Source organism: Amblyomma maculatum, chromosome 4 (assembly GCF_055883805.1).
Source record: "Amblyomma maculatum isolate TAMU_Amacu chromosome 4, ASM5588380v1, whole genome shotgun sequence".
Taxonomy (NCBI): domain Eukaryota; kingdom Metazoa; phylum Arthropoda; class Arachnida; order Ixodida; family Ixodidae; genus Amblyomma; species Amblyomma maculatum.
In genome coordinates this window covers 26,335,744-26,362,099 of record NC_139347.1, presented here as the reverse complement: position 1 = coordinate 26,362,099, position 26,356 = coordinate 26,335,744, and the positions used below count along the sequence as shown (strand labels likewise).

At 42.8% G+C, this 26,356-nt stretch overlaps 1 protein-coding gene across 1 annotated transcript in view; it reads left to right on the top strand.

The window, feature by feature from the left end:
* Positions 1–14,023: 14,023 nt before the first annotated feature.
* The window catches only part of LOC146190534 (adenylate cyclase type 8-like), a 322,358-nt gene continuing 310,025 nt past the window's right edge, over positions 14,024–26,356 (top strand). Inside the window, exon 1 of the mRNA XM_084600933.1 lies at positions 14,024–14,465. Coding sequence (XP_084457059.1) covers positions 14,335–14,465 — 131 coding nt within the window. The 5' untranslated portion in view covers positions 14,024–14,334. The remainder of the gene's footprint in view (positions 14,466–26,356) is intronic.

The following is a 26,356-nucleotide window of genomic DNA, read 5'->3' as shown; positions in this document are numbered from 1 at the left end:
ACTATTTCTAGTGTCTCGCTACATACTGTACACTGCTGTTCCCTTGAAGGTTGTTTAACACTACCTTAGTTATTTGCAATATTAACGTTTAGGCCTGTCTTTCTTCTCTGCTTCACGTGTCACTAATCACTTTGTAGTTTGTCTCATGAGTTAACAAGGCGTGCAGATTACTGAAGTATTTTCGATCAACCCTATACCCAACTGTTCCCATTCCAGGTCTATGAATACTTCCTCTCAGCAAACGGGAAATAGTACTGAGAAGATTGCGTCTAATTTCAACAACAATGAGATCACCAAATAGTGGCCTGGGTCAAACAAGACGTCTCCTAGCATGAACCCTTTCTTTATGGGAATTCGATTAGTTTCTTCTAGTATTTTCAAATATGGCTCATTTACACGTCTGAGTAGGCAATGTCTCTATGACGTCTACGTTTCGACTGTGTCAATTCTCGTAATTATTGAATGCTATGTGAAAGGGCTCGATATATTAGGAACATTTTTTATCACCTGATTGATAGTGTGGATATGATCTATGGTAGTGCACCCTTTCAGAAAACCTGCTTCATCTTTTATCGTAATTTTATCAGCGATTGCTTTGTGTCATGAGGCATTGCGTAGGCAGGGTGTTTCAAGCAGGATATCCCCACCGTCCGTGAACAGACGTGCAGTTACGTAATCCTGCTCAGCTACTTTCTTGAGTTGACTGATCTATTGTTGCGCAAGTTTTCTTTTCTATAACCAAGTAAATGTGATATTTGACGTAAATCGTTCATCATTATCCCTTTTAATTTTATACATCGACTATATGAATTTTTTGTCTTTTAATGTTGCTCAGAAAGTTGGGTAGAAACAGCTATTCTTAGCCACGGTTTACAATGATTGTACAGCTTTTCGCGGTGCGCACCACCGCTTTCAATCGAGAACTACTTAATGAGGTACCATTTTGGTCTCTTATGCACGTAGTACATGCTGCCTCTTTTAGGCTATCATTTTCCGCAGTGCTGCAGTAATGCCATTTGCGTCAGATACAGCTTTCAAAATGAGATTTCCCCTTATGACAGGGCGACTGTTGCTATTGGTACTCTTTCTCGAGAGGGGTAGGATATCTGTACATGCGAAATGTTTTACGGTCGTATCGTATTTTTGATCTCGAACGTTTATACAAAACGTCAGGAATTTTATATTACCTAAAAAAGGGAAAGGTTGTTTGAAGTGGCATGCTTCAAGCTAGGCAGGTTTCAATAGAAACCTCTCAAAGTGTCCTGTGTGGACATCAGAGGAGAGAACTACAATAAGAAGTTTATTTCAGAGAAGTCGTTTCAGGTAGGAATACACCCAACTTCCGGGAGGATCATAAGCACCCAAACATATATTTTCTGCTTTCCAGATATTTAACGCAAAACTCAGCTGCTGTTGTGCGCCAAGGAGTAGAGTTGCTGGCCTCAGCATCGCAAGACCTAAGGACTGTAGGGTCGTAGGTTTGAGGTGTACCAGAAAACATGACACTACGGCTGCCTAACTACATGATTAACAAGGACGTCAACCACCTGCTCACGCCACGGAAGCAAGTGAAGTGCTCATTAAAAACAGCATTGCCACTGAAAGGCAGTAATCTGGCGGGATTCGTTATAAATTAAGTTAATAGCATAACAAAGTTGCTGCTTGAAAACCGGCATGAAATCATCTGCTGAGGACATCAGAGTATTTTACAAATGCAAATGTTGCTGTAGCCTGACAGTTATTTTGGTAATAAGTAAGTATAAAACGAGCAAATTCATATAAACTAGAAAAGCCACAGCAAACAGCATGATTTCTGCGAAGTTAGAGCTAAATTGGTTTTCTTGTTTGCTGTATGAGGGAGTATGTTTTCACTTGTACTTTGAGACGTTGTACTGAATCCCTCATAATTTTTTGCATATCTGTTTCTTTGTAGCCATGCTCTCACTAAGAAATATCAGCAACAGGTGTAGTTGGAAAAAAGATCAGTGTTCCAGAAAAATTGGGCTTTAAACACCGCACAGAGGTACTCTGGTCTTGCCTAGTTACTTATGCTTGCACTACAAAGTAACGTTGGTAAAAAAGAAAACGACTAAGCAAATTTGCATTCCTAACTCGTTTTATCTTTGTTTCCAATTATGTTGCCGCAAAATTTAACCAGGATACTGCTCATACAAAATTTACTGTAGATGTGGCATAAAATGCGCACCTTTCATTTGTCCGGCTATAGGAACATGACATGAATATTTTATGTCAATATATATGCGAGTTTTATGCCTACTCAGTAAGCTGCCCGTACTTGATGACCAAACCTGTGCGCCTAGAAAAGAAAGGATTATTAATATTTCGGAAAACTATTTCAGTTGACGCGAACGCATCCTCTGCGCCTGCAGTGCGCGATGATCGAGTACCCCTCTCAATTATTCGTCTATGTAGAGGACGAAGAAAAATCAAGCGCTAAATGATGACATAGTGATTAAACTTTTAAGCTGACATCTTTTTCAAACAATTTATTATTTGCACCAAGAGACACGAAATTGCTAAACAAGGTGAAGCATCTACGCTCAAAGTATTAATAAACGTCGTAACTTTGTCGTCAGCAGGCCCCATATGCGAAGAATGTATGTAGAGACTGAAATCGCTGCTCAAAATAGTTCTGTAAAGGCGCTGCCTCTGTTCAACGCGTAAAGAAAGAAACGTGCTTGAAAGCTCGTCCAATATTTTGTTCGATCAGCTGAGTCCGCGTATGGAAACTTTATAAGCGCGTGATCCATCATGGGCAATCCATCACCGCTACTTTGCCTGACTACTTCCTGTAGTTTAGTCTGAAAGCGAAAATGCAGCAAAAACAAAACGCCATCCATTATTCACCTCTGGTTTCATCGTTGTATTTGAAATTTATATGCTGTTCAACTTTAATGTTATACTAAGCACAGTGCGAAATGGTTCCAGACAGCATTATTGCATGTCAGTTGTTAACCTTTTCCGTACTTCTCACTGCATGTTCTCACCAAAACTTTTCGCCTAATTTGCCGCAATCCATTGCTACTGAGAAAAAAGAAATCACTCTACAAGAAACCAAAGATTGCAGCGAATACACTCTTTTTAAGGTAACACCAAACTCTGTTCTCAATGAAAGACTGGATTTCTTCTCACCTTTCTGAAGGTTGCTCTCCAAGACTGATCTATGCAAAGGGCCATAACTTGTATGCCTCTTCAATCTTTGTGGTCCTTTACGCTACAACCGCATTTCTATGTCCAGCTATCAAATGACTCGCCATTGTCTTATCAGTGCAAGAAAGTAGGCGAGGTTCTATAAAGTTCAATATACATTATCAGCTGCATAGCTATGTGCAGTGTAGGACAAATACCTCTCTCTTGTCTTTCCTATAAATCCTTCCTTGTGCACATTGCTGCCTCCTGATCTCCGAAAACGTGTGTAACACTTGCCTTTTCTGGGGTACTGTTTGTAAGCCTAAACAAACATCGGTGGTCATTCTTTCCTATACGTTCCCTCCGCATGCACGTCACTTCGAACTGATTTCGAATGCAGTGGCATTAACGCATGATTGCTCCCTGACCAACTGTGATATCCTTTTGTCTCTTAAGGTTACCGCTACCATATTTCGTTTCATAGCCCGTTGAGCTTTTCTCAAACTTCTTAATTTATTCTACATTTCGGGCCCACAGGAGAGTAGTTACATACTTTCCTCCTGAGGTGTAAGGGCAAACAGCGTATGAATTATTAACACTCCAGAAATTACTGTCCGTAGAACCGATGCCTATTCTCACAGTCCATCGTGTACTGCCGGTTCCTTGGGCGTCTTGTCGCGGAAGTCGCTCATCAGCACAGTGTTGTATGTTTTCGTTAAAAGGGATGTGATAATGGAGTCCTCCAGAATAATTTGGACTACATGAGGTAATTTAAAGTAGGGTGACATTACATAATACTTGGATGCCTTGTGCGTTTCACCTCCATCGCAACACGGGCACCGCGGTCGACATTCCACCCGAATCCTGTGGCACAGTGGCCGAAAGATGTAACCACTGGGCTACCGCTGCTGCTCATGTATGCATACGGCTTGAAATTGTTGCAATGTGCAGCATGCGTACGTGCAGCACTTCTATTCAGTTGAAAATATCTTTAGCCTGTTCCAAAAGCTTTCTCGTTTACTTGTCTCGGTTGACTGTTATATTCGATTTCCTATTACAGTCATTGGAGCGGCCAAATTACCTTACTTGTTGGCACTGAAAAAATAAAAATTCTTCTGCAGCGTTTTTTTTTTTATTCGGATGTATAAATTATTTGCTACAGTTCATTTGAATAGGGCCTTAAAAAGCCTTACTGTGGTCACGAGATGTTCACGTGAAGCATAAACAGGTTTTTCTTTGGGGTGTGTTCCGTATTGCACAAAACAAGCGAGGTGTTGCAGCACGCTTACTTAGACTCGGCTGTCACCTTGCCGATAACGAACGACGTGTTTGAATAGGTGTGGAGGAGGTTGCGGAAGCGTGGAAAAACGAGGTGTATCTATCGGTGCGCCGTTTTTGAGCTGAAGTGTTCTTATGAATCATCAAACGTAAAAATGCGAAATATGTCCTTCCGAAATATAATAAACTGATTCACAAGCTCGTCAGAGTACTGGCGTCTTTTTAATGCCCATCAGGTCAATAGAAAAATAGCATATTAGCATGTCTTGCTGTTAGCTTATAATTTGTGCTTGCTCCTTTTTTGTCTTCGGTGTAAAAAGCTGTATATGGGTGGAACCTCTCCACTATATTCTTTGATAGCAGCCATTTCAAAGGTGTCTGCTTCTACTCCGTGCAGGGGAGGTTCTCGCACTTCAGCGCACTGTATGTTTTGCTGAAGTGCATGGGCGAGAATGGGCGAGAATTGAATTTTGACATTTTGAACACTGATTTTGAAAAGTGAGCAACACTACGTTACCTTTTAGTGATCAAAAGATTCGTTTCTTTTTCTTTTTTTTTTTACGAATGCTCTATATTGCAAACCTTTATACCCATTGTATACAATTGTTTCAGCACTGTGACGGTATCCTAACATCCTAGTTCGTCGTTTGTAAATTCCCAGACAGGTGATAAAGATTATGCAAGGAGTGCCCAAATGTTTTTCGTGTCAATCAACTGAAGAAGACAAAAAGTCTCTGCTGATATTTGAGAGGGCTTGTTAGCAAAGGCCGTTAACAAAAATGTCATGTGATAAATATTTTCACAATAAATAACGCATTACGCATCAGTTCCCAGTTGAACTCTAAAAAGGAAGCCAAGTCCAGCCAGACGCCTCTGCATCAGATCGCTCCATTAAAAACACCAAAATGTGAAGCACGCATGTCCTGTCGCTGTTTTTTTTTTTATTGTGTCGGCGTCTTCAGCCCTGCGTCCCTTCATTATGATGTCATTCTGCTCTATTATGGGTCTTCTTGAAGGCAGGGCTCCTGACGAAAAAGTCACTGGTGGCCCGCTTAAAAAAGTCGTAAATATCTACTATAAAGGCGGCAATTAGCCGCTAAGGATTAAACACATATGCACAGTATTAGCGTATGCAGTATTTTTTGATGATTGTTGGCGACTATTTGTTTGTAGTATATGCTTGAATATATATGAAATTAGGAGAATTTGCATTTTTGCACGGGGCACATCACGTGACTACTGGTTATATACAATTTTCGTTTCTTCCATTGAGAAAAATTGAGTGCATGCGTAACCGCTTTTCACTGCATTGAGCATTGCTTTCAGATGGGTTTTGAAGTACTTTTTTTGCGCCGTCAAGAACAACTTATATGTGCTTTAGAACGTCCCGATTCCGGTATCTAGTGAGGATGACTGGCTAGATGCAATCAAAATCGATGAGGGGAGACCTACAGGAATGCAGAACTTGTCATGAGAAGCGTTCCTAGGCATTCGGCTGTGTCTCATGGGGACCCCATAACATGCACAAAGATTACGAATAAAGGACTACACGGCCTTGTGCTCCCCACCATTCTCCTCGCACTCTTCTCCTTGGGATTCGGCTATACGATTTCTATGAATTTTGCATTATCAGTCCGCGCAGTAGAAAGGCAATGAGGAAAGACAGAACGAGCGCTATTTCAGCGTGCGTCATCGCGCATTGACACGCAGCATCTCAACTGCGTCTCAGGAAGCAGCCGTTACACGTTACGCCTTCTGGCTAGTTTCATTGGATTATTGAATTCGAAGAAAGTAATTACATGCGCAGATTGAAATACGTCCCTTATCTTGTTTGATTTTTAAGGTAAATAAAGTATCGAAATAGCAGTGGAAAGGCAAGTGGTGAATGAGGTTAAGCACAAAGAGCATCACAATTGCAGCCTAAACATAAAGCTAAATGAAGTGACAAACAAACAAAACATACAGGATTGCAATGTTCAAATCATAACATCGCCTTGAATGAAGCTCGTGAAAATATCTTTTTAAAATAATACGGAAACTCAACTTCAGAAGCTCATAGGCACTCGTCCTGGAAAACTCCACATAGAAGCACTGCCAGGTAAAGACATAAAGGAAGTACCACTCTGCTGCAAATCTTCCCGAGTTGTGTGATCGTAAGTATAGTTAACGCGTCTGGTGACATTTTTTTCGGACAGTCTAGCGAGCTCTTTTACAGTAATGGTCAGTGCATTAAGCGAGAGATTTTATCTGTAGTTAATCTTTGCAGTTCGATGCACCTTTAACGGAACTTCATGCACGTGCATCTAGATTCTCGGGAGGTTGAACATTGCAAAATGGTGCAGAGCAAAGCACATTTTCTTCCAAAGCGTTACATCCGAAAACTATCAAATAATCTTACTAGAACTGGCAGCAAAGCGGCAGCGGTATCAACAAACAGGAACCGTTACTCAACGCGTCTTTTAGTGCATGATTTAGGGTTACTGACAACTGAAAATGTAGTTTTCCGGAGTGTTGTTACAATCTGTAGTCTAGCCCTTGTAGTCCTGAGTGTCTGCTTACCAGTTCTTTTTTTCTCTTCATTATACGATGTCGAAATTGACCCGCTCGTGACACAGGTGACCGACCTTTCTCTTGAAACGAGTTTCGCTCCTCAAGAGTTTTCGAGTAATTTTTGTTGCTGTTGCATCTCCATAGATTGACCGCGCAACGGCGACATGAAATGAACAAGGTTAGGCGCTCGGGAAGGAGCAGTCTGTCTCAAGGGTCGCTCTTACCTTTCATTAAAAAAGTACGGCCCGACGTGCCGTGTCGTCTCATGCGTGCAAGGACCACAGATTTTTGGAGGGCAGAGTTAATGCACATCGCGCCTTTCCTGGACATGGTTCGTATTTGTAGATAAGATAACGTGCGTATGGTACACATGAAGAGACTTAACATACGGACCGCGATGAATTCTGGCCTGTAGTATGTATGAAGTGGAGCCTTAAATTAACTTCTCTAGGCGCACTTGAAAGGAGCCTTTCGGCCTCTGCATGTACGTACAGACAATTTATTCGCCTTATTTGCATAATTTAAGGCGGAAATATTTGCTGTACTCATTGAACTGAAAGTACGCTGTGAGCTGTAACGCAAGTGTGACGAAGTCAAAAACGTGACTCGAGGCCTGAATGCACTAAGCAACCAACAAGCTTGATCTATGACGATAAAAATCTGAAATAAAAAACAAGACGCTGGCTTTGAAGCAAGAACGGTGTCAGAAGACTTTGAGATCAAAGGTGTAAGAGCCCGATGTGATTCATTTATGGCCGTTGGAGAACTATCTGAGGCTGATTAAAGAAACGGTCGACGAGAAAGACATTTCAATTTCTCATAAAGTTCCTACCTTGAACTCAACAACCAGGAGCACCGTTATTCGCTACTCATGTCACGCGCACGCTCAGTACTCCCTAAAACCAGGAAAATGAGTGCGAGAGAGGCGGGGCGAGTGTCAAAAAGAAAATTTATTCTGAAAAATATTTAAGCAGGACATTTAAGCTTCACCTTAAGAGTATACTCAGTAGCGCCTTTGGCGCCGCGGTTTTATTCCCAGAGTTTAGGGTATTGAAGGTCAAGCACATGGTTTGGCAAACTGTTAAATGTATTTAGTTTGTTTGGGTTCTTTGGAATAGAAGGTGAAGCATCTCTTTCACTTCTCGGTGGACACCTGCAATTACAATGAACTTACAATGAACGTACATACATATGCCGTCGGTTCAAATCCCTATCTTCAAACTAGGCGCCAACTTGATTAGCAGATCGATGCTAGATGCTCTTAAGAATCGAAAAGCCATCCTGAAGAAACAGCTGAGTTACAATTCTGACACTGATTCAGTGCGTTTTTTTTTTTACGACACATTCGCAACCTTAGGGTGTGGCGACGGCTTTGGCAGTCATTGATGGGTCTATTAGTTCGAATGTCTCGCTTATTTACGGCGCATGAGAGATGAAAGACCAGAAAGATAACGTGGGCAAGATTGGGCAAGGCTAAGGACAGCCCGCGGTCCCACAAGTTCCCTGAGCCTGCAATTAAGGGGCGCTAGTACATTTTTGTACCATGTAGTAAATTGTCGGTAGTCCTGTAAAAAAGCTGCATGTTGGAGGATGGAAGCAGTGGGGGGTCTGCTGGGTAAAATACATGTTTGTATTCAGATGGGAGAGGTGCCTGTATAAAACTGCCAATAATCATTTTCTTGAATAGAAATTACGTCTGCCGGTGGTTTCGATTCAATAATGTACGAACAGTTTAGTATAAATTTAAGCTTTAAGGGAATTCTATATCGCAAATTGTAAATTAACAATTGAAGCTGGTACATTTTCCAGTTCGGAATAGCAAGCGGTGTTAAGATCTGTAAATCAGGTGAAATATCTCCGTTTCGATGCTTATGCTATTCTTAGTGTTACGTTCGTATTAAGCATTTTCGATGGAGCTAGAACTAATCAGAGACTAACGTTATTACAGAAATGTGGTAAGTTATCTGGCTCCCAATTAGGATTTCAAAAACATTAGTCACCTAAACTAGTACCTCTGGATGTATAACTGAAAATAAGACAAGGTGTCGAAAACAGAATTATATGTTATGACTCCTATTCCGCTTACGAAAAGAGCTTGGATCAGTTTTACCAAAGTTTATTTCTAAATTTTAGAACGCTTCGCAAGTCCTTCACTACAATGGCAAAGCCATGAAGATAAGCGCTTTCGACATACTGGTGCGACAATAATTAATTTAGCAAAAATAACAAAAAGAATACTCCAAAAATTAACAATAGCGCTCATGGTTTTCTAACATATTTATATATTAATATCAGTTCAGTTCATTCGTTAGGTTGTGTCCGACTCTTCGTGACCCTATGGACCATATCACGCCACGCTTTCGGTCTCTATCTTCATAACATCACATAAATTCATCAGCAGCGCCTTGAAGATGCCATCTAACCATCGCGTTCGCTGCCTACCCCTTCTCCGATGACCCTCAACCTTTCCCTACATCAAATCGTTCTCCAGCGACTCTTCTCTTCTCCTCAGATGATCAAAGTAGGTGAGCTTTAACTTTAGAATTTGACCCTCCAATGAGCAGTCAGGGTTTATGGTCGACGATATCGACTGATTTATCTTCTGGCAGTCCAAGGAACTCTCAAGAGTCTCCGCCTGCACCACAATTCAAAAGCACCAATTCTTCGGCGATCAGCCTTCTTCACAGTCCAACTCTCGTATCCATACATCACAACTGGAAAGACCATAGCACGAGTTATACGAATCTTGGTTGGCAGTGTAATGTCTACCCTTTACTAGGCGGTGAAGGCTAGCCATGGCTCTCTTTCCCAGAAGCAGGCGTCTCCTAATTTCATGGCTGCAGTCTCCTTCCGGGGCCATCTTGGAGCCCAAGAAGAGAAAATCTCTCACAGCTTCCACTTCTTGCCCCTTAATGCTCCAGGACTTGATAGGGCAAGACGCCATGATCTTTATCTTTTTAATGTTCAGTTTAAGCCCAAACTTCTCACTCTCTTCTTGTACGCGCATCAGAAGTCTCTTGAGTTCCGCTTCACTTTCTGCCATTAAAGTGGTATCATCCGCATATCTAAGGTTGTTGATACGTTTTCCAGCAATCTTCACTCCAGCTGAAGACTCGTCCAGACCGGCCTACCTCGTGATACACTCAGCATATAGGTTAAATAGGCAGAGCGACAGTATGCAGCCTTGTCTCACTTCTTTCTCAATCGGAAACCAATCAGTAAGACCACGCCCAGTTCTGACTGTGGCCTCTTGTCCTTTATAAAGGTTCCTGACAAGACAGATGAGGTGAATTGGAACTCCCATCTCTTGGAGAGCTTGCCATAATCTACTGTGATCTACTCAGTCAAACGTTTTCGCATAATCAATAAAGCAGAAGTAGATGGGTTTCTTTAACTCTCTTGCTTTTTCCATGATCCAGCAAATGTTGGCAATCTGGTCTCTAGTTCCTCTGCCCTTGCGAAACCCAGCTTGCGCGTCCGGAAGCTCTCGATCCACATACTGCTGCAGCCTACCGTGGAGGATTTTTAACATCACCTTGCTAGCATGCGAAATAAGCGCGATCGTGCGGTAGTTGGAACAATCTTTGGCACTGCCTTACTTTGGAATGGGGATGTAAACTGACTTCCTCCAATCCTGTGCCCACTGCAGGGTTGTCCAAATTTGCGGACATAATGTATACAGAACGTTAACAGCGTCATGGTTGAGGTTTTGAAGCAAGTCAGCTGGGATGCCATCAATTCCGCGAGCTTTGTTTTTAGCAAGGCTGGCTAAGGCCCATTCAACTTCTCTCTTCAGGATGCCCGGCTCGAGATCAGTAATCACAACCGTCTTCTGTTGGGTTTGCACATCCGGGTCCTTTTTGTACAGTTCTGTGTATTCCTGCCACCTCTTCTTTATCTCTGAGGCTTCAGTGAGGTCCCTGCCTCGTTTGTCCTTTATCACGCCCCGCTTAGCACAGAAGCTTCCTTTGATATCTTTGATTGTCTTATACAGCGCTCTTGGGTTCCTCAATTGGCTGGTTGTCCTCAACTACTTGGCACTAATGTTCAGGAAGGCATTCTTATATCTTCTTGCTATTTTCTGAAAATCCGCATTGAGAACCTTGTATCTTTCTCTTTCCCCCATAACTTTTGCCATCCTCCTTTGCTCAGCTATTTGCAAAGCCTCTTCAGATAACAAGTTTGCTTTCTTGAATTTCTTTTGCTTTGGAACTACCTTATTCCCCAGCTATTCCGACACTGTAATATACTGCCGACGACGTTCAACGCACTCTCCGCACTAGATATTAAAGAGATGACGGCAACTCTCAAATTAAATATTCCAACAAGCTTAGCATAATGACCAAGGAATATAGAATGGGAATCACTAAACCATTACTAGCGTCAGCTCTCCGTAATTATCCCCTGTGTGTTGTTGTCTTCGTAGCAGCCTGAATGCAGTACTGTCCAACTAGCCCATTGTGTACGTTGGCGAGGTATCCTGATTTTGAATGAACATATTAGAATAGAGTGCACGGGCAATGTGACAAGCTGAAACAACATGCCTGGCTTTTCTACAGAATTTTGCCGGATTTTTGTCTTGTTTAGAGTGCCATATAGAGGAGTATTCACGGCAACTTTTAAAGTGCCCTGAGTACAACTGCAAGGAATTATTCTTGAAGTTATGATTGATTCCCGGGCTTTTTGTGACTATGTTTAGGTTTGCTATTTTGCAATAAGAGAGCTTTGCAGTTTGCAAGTAAGATGTTTACAATCTTGCAATAACGGGGGTGTGGAGCGTGTATACATCTTCTGCACAAACTTTACATTACAAAAAAGAATTCGTTTGGCTCCTGGGTACGAAGCCGGAGCCATCGCATCACCGTGGTTGTCATTTTACGTATTAAATCAATTGGTACTGCGAAAACGTGGCAGGGTAAAAGCTAATTTTTCAGAAGCTCAAAGTTCACAATTCCTATGAAAATTTGAGGGAATCCGCCATGGTAGACAGGAAACTTCGAATCAACACTCATTCGCACCGGGAATTCCTTCTACCCGTCCCGGTTTACTCATTTAGTAGAGCGACTGACCCGACAAGGTTGCGGTGCCGGGTTCGAACAACAGAACAGGTCGAATATTTCTTCAAGACGAAGTTTGCGTGGGAGCAGTCAGATTTTCTTTGTAGTCATACAGGAACGCTCGAATGGATGTTGGCGTTTTTCTTACAAAAAACGTCGCATTTACCCCACCGTTGTTTGAGTCTAAACGTGTTACTGCTCACTGTTGCATCGGTTACGTGCATACAAAAAAAAACCTTCTCCGCCCGTTTGATGCGAAAGGTGGTGTAGAGCAGGCCCTTAGTTTCGTTCTGAAAATCGGCATCTAGCACACATTTTAATTGGGGAATCAGGTGGCGTGTTGATACCTGCTTATCTTTGTTTATATTCTTACAATAAATTTTGAGCAGGAAGCCCCAAAGCGAGGACATCGAAGGTTCTCAAGGCTCACATTTGAGTAAAGCTTGTACCTTTGTGATTAAGTGCGGCACTCTAGCGATACTCGCTGAATTCTATTTCTTCCTAGCGGTCCTTAAACGCTAGTGGTATCTGAAAACTACAGCAGTGTGCTTTTTATGCTCTCAGAGGTCTGCCGCTTAATAGGATCCAGCCTTGAAAACATGGTATAAGGTTAAAGTCGCTGGCCTGCATTCTTTTGACGCGAGTGTACAAAACTTTGCGTGACAACAGCATGCGGTATACGCTGCAGGCTTCTGGCGAGAATTGTAACACGATTCAAATGCGTCTTGGAGGGGGCGTGCTTTCTTTGATAATGGTGATGACATTGCGGTCGCTGTCCCACAGAGCACCTGTAAGTGCTGTCTCTTAAGGCGTGTAATCATCATGATGTATCATTCGGACTATTCCCACCGCTGGGTGGAGGCCTCTCTCATATTTCTCCATGCTCGAATAGGCAGTCAAGTTTTCCCTGAGAGAACGCCTTTTGAAGAATTAGAAGCGTGGGCTAACAATTTGGCGAGTCGGCTACCCAACGTACTTGCACTATACACAGCATACAACCAAACATACCAAGAGAAAACAGAGCACGACTATGCTTATCTTCCATCCCTAGAATACGTCGTGCCATTCTTGCGAAGCAAGAACCGCCAGAGTGGACTGCATGGCCCATCATCATCATCGTTATGGTGAACCGGATTATACCGCAGCAAGGCGAAAGTCTCTCATATTCCTCTTAATAACCTGTTCCTGTGCTAGCTGCATCCACTTGACCACTGCAAGCTTCTTAACTTGGTCCGCACACCTAACTTTCTGCCGCCCCCTGCTACGCATTCCTTCCCTTGGAATCCAATTTGTAACCCTTAGTAACCATCGGTTATCTTCTTTTTCTATCGCATGTCCTTCCAGTGCCCATTTATTGTTCCTTATATAGACTAGAATGTCATTAACTCGAGTTAGTTTTCATACTCACTTTCCCCGCTTACTATCGCTTCACGCTAGACTTACCAATTTCCGTTCCATAGATCTCTGCGTTGGGCTCAACTTAAGTAGCACCCTTTTCGTTAGCCTCCACGTTAGTGCCCCATAAGCAACTGCTGGTAAGATGCAACTGTACCGTAAGATGCAAGGATATAGTCTCATTTCGAGCGATACTAGTAAGCTGCTAGTCATAAAGGCGTGTAATAGCTCCGCCAAGACTTCTGAGGGCCTTGGCACTAACCGTGCGCTGTCCATCGTGCTGAATTACCGACGAATCGATAAGACCGTTTGAAGAGGAGGCCTACTATCTGCGGTTATCGCGAAGAAAAGAAAAAAAATACGGAATACAATCGAAAGATAACTGAACACCTGCTTCGCTAGCTGGGGAAGAGTGGCTTCTCTTCTACTGGCACTCCTGTGCGGCGTTTATCACTCGAAGCGGGTCAATTACACGATTCACCGCCGCCTTCTCGCTATCTTCATTCAACAAGCGCATTTCTGATATCGCACATCTTTTCCCCGCCCACACCTCACATCGAACGTGTACCAGAAACACGGTTCATTGAAGAAGTGGAAGAGATACTTGCCGATAGAACTGTGTTCTGTATTGTTTTCGCTTGCTGCATTACGCCTGCGTTGCGAATTCGTAAGCGTTGTGCCTTCTCGTGTCGTGTTACCGCTGCGAAAAACACGTCAAGGCAGAACAATCTGACACTTTGTTTTCTCTGCTGTGATCCTGAAGAAACATCTGTGTGCAACTGGGGTGTGAGTGGTCATCGTCACGAGGTTGGTGGTGGCAGTGTCGACAAAGAAGGTAGCACATGCAGGTATCACCTGCCATCGACGTCTCCTGTGGTACCGTGGTGTGTTCAAGAGCAACAAGATGCAAGAAGAGGACCCGGCGGCCAATGAATCAGATCTTACTGCAGCGGATCGGGTCGCAGCTCGCGAGCTGCTTGGTCAACACTGTCCGCCAACAGAGCCAGACATTTGCTGGGCCGATATTGCACCTCGGTAAGTCACTCGACAGCAACGACTGAGAGATAGAGAAGGGGAGCGGGTGCTTTGCAGCGCTTGGTTGTGACGGATCGGTGTTTGCGATTTGCCAATATCATAGCGAAGCTGAACAAAAGAGGCAGTACTCCGTCGGTAATTGTGCGTTTCCAGCCTTCAGGTTCAACTTTGGCTTTTATGTGCAGTTCCTGAGTGAGGGTGAATACCACAGTATGAGGCTGCGGGCATGACCTTTCAGTATTAATATATATTAGTATTAAGCATTGAATTTTGTTCATTGTTTCCTAAAAGAAATTACACTTGGGCCAATATGCCGCTCTGCGAACAGAAAATTGTAACATCTATGTAATCTTCTCCATGCCGTACGTCTAGAGATAAATGCACGTTTTGTATGACCCTGGGAACCCGTGCTCCAGAGTGGAGCTTCTCCACTTTCTTCGTCTGAACTTTCTCCTTAGGATTTGCTTTCAACGTTTTACAGGCTGTTTACTAGGAGTAGTAAACCCTAGATACGAAAGTTTGTGACCTGTTCGGAAAAAAGCTTCCGCTGAGCCCATTATTATGAGGACGGTCTAAGACGATGAGACAATGACCGCCTGTTTGTACACACAGAGTGCTATCCTCCTTGTGGAGGCTGTTGCAGATTTGGGGCGTAGAATGCAAACAACAGGAAATGATAGGAATATTCACAATCCATAGTTGTCTAATTTTTATATAAATATAGATGGCAGAGTGGAACAGGAAATGTAAATAAAACAAGGATATGACACAATACAATCACCTTGAAGATACATGTTGAACAATATTTGTACAGGGGTCACACTAAATATATAGAGTATTCAAGGTACAGTTGGGAACTGTGAAACGAAACTGTCTTGTGATAAAAATAATTGTTTTGACAGCTAAAGCATTCAGTTTCCGAACCATTACTTGAAAGGAGAGAACATGAACCTATTTCTGTGAGCTGAATACTCGACTAAATGTTTGAAATGTTGGGTTCTTTCGTTTCTGTGCTCTGAAAATGAAATGTATCTGATTAATTAGGTCTATTACTAGCACGCTTTTTCAGCTCCTCCCCGTGAGCGCACTTTCGATCTGTAAAGGTGGTTGCCGCACTATATGCTGATCGTTTATTTACGAGAATAATAACTGGCCTGATTTGGCTGAATGCTGTGCTCACGAAAGAAACCGCGTTTGATCACTTGCTCGGAGCGAAGTTCTGCTTTCTGGTCACATCGTGTCGATCTATATCTATGAAGACGAGCACTTCAAACTTAACGCATATTTCTTATAGACTACTTTAAGCCTCGGCACGTTAAACTCCCTGTAATAAAACTGAGACGAAGGCGCCAACATTTGGATTAAAAATTCGGTTCACATATCATAGTTATGGTCGCAAACACTCAACCGTCGACCTGTATGCTGACGCCTGTGGCGATTATTGGCTAGATCAGATACCCTTCTCATTATTTATTGCTCCCAATTAATGCTGAGATGTTTTTGTTCGTACTATTCTGTTCCCATGAAGGGCAGCACATTTATTGCAGCGATCTTGAGGAGAGCCCTGTACTCGCCAAGAATGGCACCTGCGGGTAGGATCACAAGGGCTCCGTACTTTTCATCGTTGGAAAGCCGGTGGCGCATCTCGGGAGCAGTTGTCTACCAGTTGAATTAAAAAATATTAAAGTATTCGATTAAAAGGAACCGCTGTAGACGAAGGGGAACGATTGGCCATGTTATTGTTGTGCACTTATTATTTCTAAATCCTTCGACATCTTACATAATCATGCCACTGTGAACACCACATGTGGCAGTGGTCTTGAATTCTGACAGCAGGAGCCAATAGCCAGACGCATTGTTGAAGTATTCGTAGGTCAAACTGTTTGCCATTATTAGGGCTCTGCCAGCCTTGAAAGAGCGTCCATAGATCAGTTTGCTTGACATGGCTCTGAACGTGAACATTCGTGACTTTTATTTCAGGAGGACGGAGGCCAGGTATGTATTTTTCCGTGGTGAGGGCTACGTGTGCGAAAGCAACGATTCACGTAACATCTGACGCAAACTTCAATAAACGTAATTATGCTGCAATAGCCTGGTTTTATGCTTGAAATGCAGTAACCTTGATTTGGATTTCGCGATTATAATTTCAAGCAGGCGCGATGATTGAGCGAACCTGCTTTCTTGTCGTTTATTACATATGAAGTTGGACAGAGCCAATCCTAACGCGCAATTTCTCACCAAGCTTCTGCGCGTGAACAGAAAAACAATAGTTTGTTCGCCGTCAAATTCAAAATGACCTATATTATGTTCTTTCTAGAATGAAATAAAACGAATAATTACATTTTCGGGCTAGTTAACTTTCCATCAAACAAGTTCTAAACAACAAAAGAGTGTTGCTACCTCTGTAGCTAAATAACTAGTCATTGTGGTCACTGTACAAGCCACGAGATATCTGCACGAGGTTAAAAGCTGTGAAGTTATCATATTGTCTAATCATTATAGGCAATGGACCACCTTAAAACAGCGGAGAATTCCCGCGTAAATAGGCGCCTTAGTGGCTGTGCTCAATCCTTTGAGCAGCCTCACAGAAAAAGCTACACATCGCTTGCGGCTATAAGGACGCTTGAGGCTAGCTTTATTTTGTATCCTCAGCATGTGTATATAACTGCACATAACACAAATGCATCGCTTCGCCCTCCTTTGTCGATATTTGTGGCGATGCGATGCTTTCAAGGACACGTGCTCCTTCTTTATGTTCCCTTTTCTCGCGGTGCTTTTTCTTCTTTCTCTTGGTTGCTTTATTTCAGTTCTCTTTTCCTGTCTATCCTTTGCTATTCTGTATATTGCTCTACACAGTATGTTTGGCAGGGGCCACCGTGTACAGGACACTTTGTGATTGGCAAACAGCGCAGGTTTTGACATCGACTTCGCCCTGTTTTGTCGTGCCGATAAATCTATATTGTTACGGGAAATATTTCACAGTACGGCAGTTGTCCACACCACTGAGGATAATCACACCACAGCACTCGCACAGCAAAAGCACTCGTCTGCGTCGTCTTCTTCCGGGAGTCTGTCGCACTTCTTTTTCGTCAGCACGGCCAGCGAATACCGCTCAGTAACAATATATCAATCAATCAGTCAATCTTGGATATTTTATTCACCACAAAGAAGTGGAAGGAGGCCGAGGGAAAAGCCGTGCCTGTGGCTTGAGAAGTCCTGGGCCCCCTTAAGGCGTGTACAGCAGCAGGGTGAAACGAAAGTGGGCACACAACGGTTACAGGCGTTAAAAAGATGAATGAAGGGAAAAAAGCAAAAAGAAAAAAAAAAAAGAAAACGCAACATAATGCACTTCAGAAAATACACTCTGAAAAAAAAAAGACAATCAACATGCACCTGACAATATACTCATATCATCATCATCATCATCATCGTCGTCGTCGTCGTCGTCATCATCATCATCATCAGCCTGACTATACCTACTGCAGGGCGAAGGCCTCTCCCATATTTCTCCAATTAACCCGGTTCTGTGCTAGCTGCATCCACTTGACACCTGCGAACTTCTTAACCTCATCCGCCCACCTAACTTTCTGCCGCCCCCTGCTACGCTTTCCTTCCCTTTGAATCCAGTTTGTTACCCTAAGCGACCATCGGTTATCCTCTCTTCGCACTACATGTCCTGCTCACTGCTTGAAACCTATATAGGTTATGTTGTGAAATATATTTTCATTGATGATAGAGACATATTCAATGTATCAATGTGATCCCTTTTTTTACAGTGTTCAATAATCGCGGAAGTGTGTTGCGGAGCATTTGTTGTCCATAGGTTGTGCGCCATTTTAGAACATTCCATTGTTCTAAAATTTGAGTTCTACAAATTGAATTGTTAAGGCATAGGTCTGCAATTTTTTTGAAAGTCTAACTGTTTCGTTGGATATTCAAACGGTACTGCCGGCACAACTTATACTCGTATACGTTGTTTCTGTTTAGCGCATAAGTGATGAAAAAACATGAGAAGTTGTTGCTGTGTAATCCACATCTGCAATGATTCGTAATATCTTTTTCTGTAGCCTTTGTAACTGCAGTAGGCTTGTTTTTGTTGCAGTTCCCCAAACTAAATGAGAGTAGTTTAGGTAGGAGATAAAGACACCATTGTACGCCATCAGTTTAACTCTTTTCGGGAGAGTATAGCGGTTGCGATTTAAAATTCCCGTTATGCAACTCAATTTATTTATTAGGCTTTTTATATGATCATCCCATTGTAATCTTGATGTAAACTATGCCCCCAGTACCTTAACACTGTCTACCACGTCAATCGATTTGGATCTAAATATTATGTTTTCATGTAACGAAATTTGTTTCCCTTTTGGTCGAAAAACAACTACTTTTGTTTTGTTCGCGTTAATTTTCAATTGATGGTTACAACTCCAGGAGTCTAATTTACGCAAAAAACTGTTCGCTTTAAGGATTCCTTCAGCTTCAGATCATCGGCGTATATAATGCACATAAAGTCTCAACAAATATGCACAATATCAATAATATATAAATTAAATAAAACAGGACCTAAAATACTGCCTTGTGGCACCCCAGAGACGATACGATTTCTGCTAGAAGCGAATTCATTAATTTCAATGTATTTAAACCTATTTGACGAGTAGTTCTTCAACAGTGCCAAAATAAGTCCACGTATTCCATATTGATTAGTTTTTCAAACAAGATTTCATGACTAATGTAATCGAAAGCCTGAGTGAAATCAACAAAAATGCCTGTAACAATGCCATTGTCCTCAAAATGATGTACAATATAGTCCTTTTGGTCAGCAAAGCCAACTCTGTAGACCTGCTCTTTCTGATGCCATACTGTGAGATAGTGTTAAGATTATGTTTGCTGCAGAAGCGCGATATACGGTTTAATATAATTTTCTCTACACCTTTAGAAAAAGAGGAAGAGTTGATACAGGCCTGTGGTTAGATACGACACTCTTATCACCTTTGTTTTAAACAAAGCTATCACGCAGGCAACTCGCATTTTTGAAGGAAAAACGCCTGTAGAACTACAAAGAATAAATATATGTGCCAAAAATAGGGCTGATTATACGTATGGTATACTTCACAGGTCTTATTTATATACCGTCAGCATCAACGATTTGAGAATTACCTAAACTCAAGAAAACAGAACACACCTCATTTGCATCTGTTGGTTCGAAAAATCGTGTACTAGTGTTTTCGTTCCCAAAGTTTTATAGGATGCTGTCTGGGTTATGTTTAAGTCCCTGTGAACAAACTAATATTGAAAATATTAACCATTGCTTCCCCATTAACATTTTGTCCTTCGTGAAGCATTTCATCAACTATCTCCTTTTTCTCACTTCGGCCCATGACGGCATTTAAGTTGTTCCACATTAGGTCGGTGCGTTTTCTGCTAGAACTGAACATGCTTTGATAGTAGCGGTCACTTGCTTTTTTCAACTGCTTAGTTAAATCATTGCGAAATTTCTTGAACGCAGCGAGATCAGATTGTGCACGAGATCGGATGAATTTCTTAAAGAGACGCTCTTTTTTTCAATCTTCTTCAATAGGTCCTTTGTCACACAAGGTTCTCGACATCTCTTATCTGTCGTGCGGCATTTAAAAACAAAGTGACATTGGTAGACCAAAAGAAACGAGCTTAAAAAAGTGTCATAAGCCACATTGGCGTCTGCTGCTTGAAGGACGTTGTCCCAACAGACTGTTTCCAACTCTTTGTGGAAAGCTTTTAAGAAAGTTGGTGTAACAGGTTGATAAATAGTAGCCACTTTGTGGCGGCGGTTTGCCCGATTACCGACTCCTATGCTACAAAACACAGGCAAGTGGTCACTAATTGCATAATTAAGAACACCAGCTGTAACGAGGTTCTGTTCGTAATTCGTTATTACCAAACCTAGAATTGTTTGCGTTGACAGTGTTATTCGAGTGGGACAGGCTATGCGATTTATACAGCCATTAGATACCAACACAATTTCAAAATCCATTTGCTTCGGGCTATTATTGGTGATATCAAGATTAAAATTACCGGCATGTATCACGTTGTACCTATTTTGGTTAACAAATGACAAACGATTATCTAAGAACACAAAGATTTCGGAGACAGAACCGTCCGGAGGGTGGTAGCAAGTGGCACCTACGACGTCATTCACTTGCAGGCAAAAAACCTCATTATCGTCTGTAACGCAAGTAAATTCTGAAAGCAAGGCAGGCTGCAGAAGACAGCTTATTAGCCCCGCCACACCACCAACCCTACGCGTCGTTTTATTAACAAAAAAGTTCTCATATTAGGTTGGTCAATGGAACCACAACTGCTTGTCGGGCATGCTTCGGTTACCATCAGCACATGAAAACATTTTTCAAGTCTATTAAACAAACATTCAGGGTCAGCAATTTTGTTGAATATAAGATAACATAACAACATAACAACGCCTTGTCTCTGAGCAGGCTACCCAGTTGAGATGCAAACTTGAATGCTTTCCCCCTAGCCTCTCTACAGGGAAGACTTTGACTCGGTAACCAAGAAGCACCGAACACTTACGCTCAGCTCTTTCATATGGACTGTTTTTACGTCTTACGCGGTAAATTTTGCATGGTCTCAAGGAATTATTATTATGCAAAAAGTCTTCATGTGAGCAATTTATGCCTGGTGCAGTCATGGGGTCGGTCAAGCAAATGATGTCTTTGGAGCGGGCACTCCATGGAGGACGTTCTTGATGAAGTTGGGCGATATAGGGGTGTCTAGTAGATTTGCTTACAAAGAAATGTGATATATTAGCTAATCCCACTTTTTTCCTTCGTCAATTAAAGAAGATATGGAGCAGGTGGTAAAAACGTTCATTACCACTGAAAAGAGGGCTTTACATGGGTATGGCTGAGTGCCCTTCCCCTCGCAAACACTAGGTAAAGTCCTTAGTACGGGACTCCAGCGGCTCGTTTGACCATGGCTTTTGGGGTCTTCAGATCGGAGCAGGTGAGTAGGGTCGCTTCCAAGTCCTTCTGAGCGATGCTTGGGTAGGTGTAAGGGCAGAGTTTGAGGGGCATACCTACACCACGTGGAAGAGGTCTAAGGACATTTCCCCACATTGCGGACATTCCTCGGAGAAGGCAGTGTCAAAGCGTTTCAGAGACGGTGGGCACATCATAGTGTTCGTGAGGAGGCGGAGAAACACCCATTCCTCCGCTCTCAATAATCCTTTGCACGGCTGGGGGTAAATTCTATGAGTAATCTGCCTGAAAGGGTAGGCCGGCGTGGCTTCCGCTTCTTCTGAGGACTGGGAGGAGGTTGCCCGGTTAGAGAGTGCGCGCGTGGCTGCGTCTGCTGCCTCATTTCCTCCTAGCCCCGAGTGAGCCGGAGCCCAGATTGTCAAGCGGCGGGATGGACATCCTGCGTTCGAGTTGTTTTGCAGTAGCCGGTAGGCTGCAGGTACGAGCTGTTTTGCAGAAGGTATGGTAGATTTCGTTTTTTTCCAATGGAGAAGGAGGAGGAGCAGAAGGAGGAAAGGCAAGGAGGTTAACCGGGAGAAGAAACCGGATTGCTACCCTGCACTGGAGGATGGGGTGAAATGGATATAAAATTGAGGGATAAAAGAGAGTTACAGGAATATGAAGTCAGTATAGCGTGCGGCAAAATCACAGCCTATCACATATGCCTATGGTTCTTAAGAGGCGGAGCAGGGCCTGAGAGACCTTCAGGGCTGACAATCGCCGTGGATAGTACTGCAATGTCAATTGTCTTTAAAGAAAAAAAAAACAATTATGGCCATCAAAGGTCTCACCGGGGTGCTAATGAACACCGAACAAATATGAGAGACTGCAGCCAATGAAAATTTCAACAGCGACTTTATACACTGAGTGCGCCGGAGGGGCTCGTCTCATCAAACAAAAAGAAATCTGATGCAGCATGGAGTTTTTCAAACTCCACTTGAGAGAGCAAATATGAGCGGCGTTTCGCGGTGGCTTTTGTCTGCAAGTGCAACGCACAGTGTTCACAATGCTTCTTTCGCCTGAGGTAAGAATGCTTTTCAGAAAATGTATATGGTTTCATTGTTCGAGCGCAGATCGTCGAAATTGCTTGAGATTACGGTTGAAGTATTTCGCAAAGACCTCAAGGTGTGCGGCGCTATTAGTGCGCTCCTTTGATAGAAGGTTTGTTTACCCGTGAGGAATTTGCTAAGAGTAAAATCTCGAAAGCATCCGTCAAGGGAGCCATAGTTTCCAGGCTTACGACTTTCTCGTTGATGTCTTCATGTTCTCACCCACTAGAGTTTTCTTAGACGTCGTTTTCTGATATCATATGCCCGATGAGTTCAGAACAAGCCACCTTGGTAAAAATCAGCGCTTGTTTTGACCAAGAGCGTTTTATTTCACTTGTATGTCCGTGACTCGAAACAAGCATTCGCGCATCAGTTACCAGCGAATGGTGCAGTATACGTGGGAAATGAGTTAACTCTGCGAGATAGCCACTGTTTCAGACAGTAGGCTGAGCAATAGGCTCCTGGCTAATGCCTTGTATTGCAACACATTGAGTACACTTGAAGCACGAGCGCCCTGCGTTACATAACGCCAAAGGCGTTCACCATTCTCGAGATTGATGACGAAATAGATTGGCAATTCCACAACTTCAAAGCGGGCAGGCTTAGTGTCTGAGGCAAAATATATTTCATTACAACAGTTTTGTCTGAACGCTTCTTGTCAAGAAAATGCAAACTTCAACTCGCGAGAAGAATGGCCTATTTATTTATTAGACTATTTAGTCTAATCTGTCAGGAAATATAAATATGGGCCTATTTGTAAGCTATATGAAGCCTAGCAATTTACATTTTGGTTCTGGCTTATTGAGATTATGTATCATCAGGACAGAACAGCGCAGTAATAAAAGGCTGACAATCATGTCTTGTTTCTTATTCTTATAGAAAATGTAAATTACAGCGTGTGCATTCTGTGCTATTTCAAGTGTCATCCAATTTCACTATATACTTATTAACTCTGGGGACTTCAGGCCCATGTGTAAAGGTGAATATAATGGAAGAACATTTTGCGAGAGGGCAACCATCCTTTCATCAACGAGGCCAGCAAGTAACTACTATGTGCCACAAAAAGAAGGCGAGAAAGGGCAGCAAGAAACGAAATGGTTGCATGAGCTGAGAAGGCGTGCTTGGTTGGTTCAGCACCACATGTCCGACGGCAACATTTGAAAATAATTTCACACAAAGCCTCCAAAAGCCGTTTGCGGAGCGATTGAAAGTGACAATTCAGCACGACTCTCACATTCAAATGCAACAGATGGCGTTTTGAACACTTTTCGAGTCTCGACCAATGATTCTTTCTAGTAAAAGAATACAGTCCGACAGCTTACGCACGTATAGTCTGGAGTATTCGAGAGCGATTGAATCGGGTGGAGCACGCTTTACCTGCTCGCAGCTTGTACGTGCCGAAGCCATCTGCAATCGGTGCCAAAATCCCGCGAAGTTACAGCCACATATAATTTTTCCCGTGCATCAGCTCCACAAGCTCATAATCTTCTATCCTCCCTCTACCCCTTTCTTGTCATTGGTTCAAAGGGCGAGGGAGTAGGGGTCAACATCCTCCCACCGCCAACACCAGTTTTAGTTTGGGCTTTAGCATGCATTCTCGAAAACTCTTGTACTTTTTGTTTTTATGATTTAGTAACAAAGGCCGACATAGTCAAGAAGATCCAGACAGTCAGCGCTTACAGCGGAAAATAACTTAATTGGATTGTCAGAAGTGTCCTTTTAAATATTTCATACTGAAAGAGAGTAAAATCGTGCTGTGTTATTAAGGCTACACATGACGAATGATGTGCAGTTTTCGACAAGAGTAAAACTTCTTCAGAACATTTTCTTCTCGTGAACGCGGAAACTCGCTGCCCGATAATGGCCGAGATCACGTATTTTTGCCCGTTACGGACAGCGATGGAAGCAAAATCTCAACTACGGATCCGGATAATTCCTTTCATGTGTTTTGAGCCAGTCAAAATAAGCAGATGCGGGAATGATTTCATTTGGGTTTAGGCATTTCAATTTCAGGATGAAATGCCGATGTACCGTTTTTCTCATCATATTTTTGTATGGTTATGATTTTTCTCCGCCGCTTGTGCCATGTCAAAAACCGCTTTCGGCTGCTGTCAGCCAATTGAGTGCATATGAGTCCAGGCCGTTTTCGATAGTTGTCTTAGATATGTAGTGGGAGAGTTGGAATCACATCGTGGGTCACAATTAGGTGTCTTGCAGAACTATAGACGTTTTAAACTGCGCCAGATTTTTCTTGTGTTATTTTTTTGCGTCGAAATACAATCAAAATAATAAAAAAAAGAATGGCGGTTGTCTGATTGCTGCTGCACAGTCCATTTAAGTTACATATATATATCGTATATTGGAAGTACGTTCGATGTATGTCGCTCTGATCGACACACACACACACACACACACACACGCACACACACACACACACACACACACACACACACACACACACGCACACGCACACGCACACGCACACGCGCACACGCACACGCACACACACACACACACACACACACACACACACGCACACGCACACGCACACGCACACGCACACGCACACGCACACACACACGCACACGCACACGCACACGCACACGCACACACACACACACACACACACACACACACACACACACACACACACACACACACACACACACACACACACACACACACACACACACACACACACACACACACACTCAGGACGAGTGTCTACGGCAGAAATGTAGAAAACGTTGAGCATGCACATGACATAGTTCAGTTACACAGACAAGTGACTGTTGAGGAAGTGGCATATTGGCTGCGAATCAGTCACGGTTCTGCCAACAGAATCACCCGTAACAACCTTGGGTTTAATGAGGTCTCTGCAAGATGGGTCCCAAAACACCACAGCGTTGAATAAACTAACATGATTGGACATGTGCCAAAAAACATTTGGGTCACTATGGCAACGAAGGTGACAAATTCTTAGACAGAATCATCACTACTTCCGAAACCTGGATCCATCTGCAGTAGGCGGCAAGGAGTAAAGTGCAGGGCATGAAATGGGAACATTCCCAATCGCCAAAATTCAAAATTGAGCCATTCCAACGAGACCTAACACTTACCGTTTTGAGTGATGCAAAGGCCCATTACTGGAACATTAACAAGGGGGAGGGCGGGAGGAACAACAATAAACTATGCGCGCTACAGTGAGGTGCTCCCTAATGACCTAGTCTGCAATTCGAAGCTGATGCCAGACGCTTTTCGAAAGTTGCAGTGTTGTTTCTCGACAATGCCCCTCAACGTACTGCTTTTAACAATGCTGAAATGCTCCAGAAACTGATGTTTGAAGTAATGGTTATGTATGTATACCAGCGCAACACAGCAAGGCACACGATTAAGAACGAGGATACAAAGCGTTGTTGGGGAATCATTTGTTAAAATCAAGGTTTTGGAAAATCAAGATATAAGTACGTTTTTCACCCATTAAATTTCAGATTTGTTCAGTGCTTATGTGTCCTCGTTCTTCGTCGTGTACCTTGCTGTGTTGCGCTAGTATACATAAATAATGGATCGCAAACTAGCCCGGACTCTTACCCTACTGAAGAAATGGGTCATCCTCCGTATAGTATTGATCACGCCCCTTCTAAATACCACTTCTTTGGTCCATTAAAACAGAAATTATGGGGCCATCAATTCACGCCGGACAAAGATATCAACCGGAAACGTTTTTTTTTTTTTCTGAGGGCATCGGGAGGCTTGAGCAGGGATAGACCGAGTACGTGGACTATATTGAAAAATACTTTTAAGCTCAGGTGATTATTTTTATGCAGAGCAGGAG